This window comes from Cryptomeria japonica, chromosome 10 (genome assembly GCF_030272615.1).
Source record: "Cryptomeria japonica chromosome 10, Sugi_1.0, whole genome shotgun sequence".
Classification (NCBI taxonomy): domain Eukaryota; kingdom Viridiplantae; phylum Streptophyta; class Pinopsida; order Cupressales; family Cupressaceae; genus Cryptomeria; species Cryptomeria japonica.
Window position 1 is genome coordinate 124,518,033 of NC_081414.1, and position 3,895 is coordinate 124,521,927.

At 40.6% G+C, this 3,895-nt stretch overlaps 1 protein-coding gene across 1 annotated transcript; it reads right to left on the reverse strand.

The window, feature by feature from the left end:
* Nucleotides 1–1,481: 1,481 nt before the first annotated feature.
* LOC131046623 (UDP-glycosyltransferase 72B1) lies at nucleotides 1,482–2,840 on the reverse strand. The gene has a single exon (XM_057980396.2). It carries the CDS (start codon nucleotides 2,838–2,840, stop codon nucleotides 1,482–1,484), a length of 1,359 nt encoding a protein of 452 aa, XP_057836379.2.
* Between the last annotated feature and the right edge of the window lie 1,055 nt (nucleotides 2,841–3,895).

Sequence of the window (3,895 nt, forward strand, 5' to 3'; positions counted from 1 at the left end):
TTGTGGCTATAAATATGGTTGTAGAGGTGGAGCTATTTCATAATGTGATATAGATGATAACCAAGCTACAACAGAAATCAGACTAAAAAGAGAAAAAAGAAAACAAGAGACAAGTGACATAAGCCTCTAAAATAGGAATTTGAGTTCGAGGAATTATGGTGGATGTTGTCATAGTGTGAGACAAGTTATAATGGGAAAGCAATGAAAAAGAATGTTGAAACAAAGGTATTCAATAGTTGTGAGAAAGTAAAAAAGATTTATAGGAATAATTACTCACCTTGTTGGAAAGAGTTGCATTCAAGGAGGAATGTCATAGAGTTTAGTATTAGCTAAGCGTTAAAACTACTAAAATCTAGAGATTGAGGAGTTGGTAGAATTATTAGTGAATGAGAGATTCTTAAATAGTTAGAGAGAGATGGGTTGGAGAAAAAGAGGATGAATGGGATCAAGACGTTGAATTTTTATTACCTTGAAGAAGGGGAAAGCATTGATTATCGCATTGAAAGAGAAGCAAATTTAAAAGATTATAATTAAAGAGAATGCAACCTATCAATCAATCGAGTTGACCCAAGCTTTTGTAGATGTGGAAGACTTATATGATAACTTGCAAGCCTTTTATTAACTTTTTAGTTGTCAAGATGATTTTCTTGCCAAATTATACTCTATAATGGTTACAAGTATTTTTCTTGCATTTAAGATTTGTCCACTTGTGCTTTTCTCCTTATCAAGTTGGGTTTTCTACTTATGGCAAAGGTCTCGAAATGCACAGAGTGATTGTTATAATGAATTTTGAAAGACTACGACAATATGAGGCATAAAGAACGAGTGCAGAGAATTGTACCGATTGTCTAATTAACTTGTGAACCTTTGTAGAGAACAAAGGGCTATATATGTTTGTTCTTGGGATGTAATAAGAATCGATTAATTGATTTAATGTTGCTAGAAAAATTTATCTATGTCCTCTAGTTTTTAGTTATTATTTTAGGGTGTTTAAGTCGAGTAGTTAAGTTTCAAATTCATGTGCGGTAATCTAATTCTTAGTGTTCAGACAAATTCATGCAGTCTTTCATTTATTTTAATTTCAGATAAATTACAGTCAGTCCTACGATGGAAACGATTACTCAATAACAGAAGAGATTATCGCAACTTGAATGATTTCAGTAGAGTATTATGTAAGACATTGTGACTCCCTCTGAGACTATATATCAGCGTTTCTCAACTTGTTCATTAAGTACATTCCATGCTGAGGCTGCCAAAATCTCTATAACCAAGACTTACTATGAAGCGAAAATGCTGTTGACTGATTCAGCCTACACTTTGTCAAACAAATCTGCACCGAACAGAGCAGAGAAGACGACCAAAAGCATAGTTGGTGTCAAAGCAACAAATTTCCCAACAAACACGAAACCTAAAGAAAGGAAAAGAAAAATACAAGACGGCATAGTAGCGACTCTCAAATTCGGCCTACACGAGGCTACAAACTAAGGAGTCAAGCCTGGCTTGTGTGATAAATGCGTGGCTGCATCGGCTGTGGCCTTCATTGTACTCCCTCCTTCCATCAAAGCAATCTTGGCCTTGTCCTTCAGTTCTTTCATTTTCTGCCTAGCCTTTGATCCTTCCTCTCCTTCCATCAATTCCCTCACTGCTCTTTCCACTTCTTCTCTCCTCACAAATCCATTGCTTTCTATCCTCAATTCTATGCCTCCCTGAATCTGCTTCACCAATATGACCTTGTTCATCCTCTGTTCGGCAGCCTGAGGCCAAGCGATCATGGGAATTCCATGCCAGACGCTCTCCAGCGTAGAATTCCATCCACAATGTGAAAGGAAGCCTCCTGTAGACGGGTGCGAAAGAATCCGTACTTGAGGAGCCCAGTTAAGAAGCACCAGCCCGCGGTCCCTGGTTCGAATCTCAAAACCCTCTGGTAAAAGCTTAGAAATGTCATTTTCCAGAGAAGAAGAGCCCCCAGACTTGTACGCGCGTAGAACCCAGAGGAACCGGTGGCCGCTGGCTTCGAGTCCAATCGCCAGATCTGTAATTTGGTCGCTCGACAAAACGGCTAGACTTCCGAAGGACACAAACAGAACGGACGACGGAGGTTGCTCAGCTAGCCATTCCAAGCACCTTGACTCGTCCGGAGCATCAGAAACTGGAAAAATCAAGGGACCTATTGGATAGATAGACGGATTTGCTGCCGCGCTAAGGGCTTTGATGGCTTCTTCCTCCAGCTCAGCAAAAGTGTTAATGAGAATCCCTGATGCTTCCTTGAAGTGGGAGGCATGGTGAACAAACCAATAAAACGCAGAATTCGACCTGTCCTGGACGGCAGTCGGCAGATCCGTGGCCGAAATCAGCGGAAGCCCCGCAATCTCCACATCAAAATCAGCCTCCTTGAACCAAACCTCAATCTCAGAGACGAGCTTTGGAAGATGAAACATAAAGCAAACGAAAGAAGCAGAAGTTGGATAAAATAAATAAGAAGGCATGTTAAGCCTGGCGCTAACGTCGAGCAGGTCGGTACAGAAAAAATCTGTAATGAAGGCAGAGATGGGCGAAGACGAATGCAACGATTGTAGAAGCTCTTGGATGTGTGGCTTTGCTTTCAGAACGTACTTTGAAAGGATTGTTTCACCTCTCATGTGTTGCTCATCTTCATCTACAGTAACGTCAGGGATTTCTGTAAAGTGGATGTCCAGAGCGGAAGAGGCCAATCGTTGTACCAGTGTGGGTTGCTGAGATCCCCACATCCACTTGCTAATAATGAAGGTGATGGAGAAGCCATCAAACGTGCAAAGCCTCTTTGCAAACTCTGCTAGTGGGAGGAAATGGCCCATTCCCATACTTATAGGGAAGACGACGATATGGGTTTTGGTCCTCTCCCCTGTGAAGTCCATCGATGGCTGCAATTACAGATAGTGGAATTGTGTTGTGCAGGTTTGCAACGAGTAAGTAATATAGCTACAGCTATAGAAACTTATATGACCGGTCAAAGTTCCGCATGGCAAAAAACATGTGCAAATACTAAAGTACCTTTAAAATTAAATTAAAAATAAGGTACGGGAACTTTTTCTGAATAAAAACAAGAGATAACATCATCAGAATGACCTTACTCTTCGTACAGTCTATGTCGATATCGGAATGGTCAGCATGTTGGGCACCTGATTTTTCTGAATGAAAACAAGATATAATCATAATGGCCTTACCCTTCGTACTGTCTATGAGAATGGTCAGCATGTCGGGCACCTGATATTGCTGAATGAAGACAAGATATACTAGCAGTTGCACGCAATTAGCGCACAACGGTGTTTGAGTCTAATCTCACCTACCCCCATCCACATGCTCCGTATGCACAAGTGTTTAGAGAATTAGCAGGATTTGGATTTGTTTTCAATATCTACTCCAACCTGTCCACCGTATCTTTTATAGTGTTAAAACATTATTTTATATGCAAAATTCTGGAAGTTTCCATCTACCTCCTGACCATTCTAGAAACATCTAAGACCTCTATTAAAAGAGGCATTTTGTAATCATTTTGGACATGAAAGGAAGAATGAAAATATGGTCTGATAATTAAAAATTTGTCTTCCTTGTGTGCTGCTCTGTTTTTCTCCATGCTTTGTTTTTGTGTTTTGTTTTGGTCTGTTTCATTTCTATCAGTGGTATCAGAGCTAATGGCATACGATCTTGAAGAGCTGGGAGAGGCAGATGAATCTGAAGGAATGTTGGTTTGAAGACAAGCTGCTTAGGAGCCGCCCAAATTGCAGGATACGCTGAAGCTGCTGAAGGTGATATCGTTGCTACAGACCAGACATAGCTCATATTTGCAATGGGAGTCAGATTTTGATTAGTTGCATGCCAATTAGTAGCGCTGATCTGGGAGGAATGTTCTCTGTGG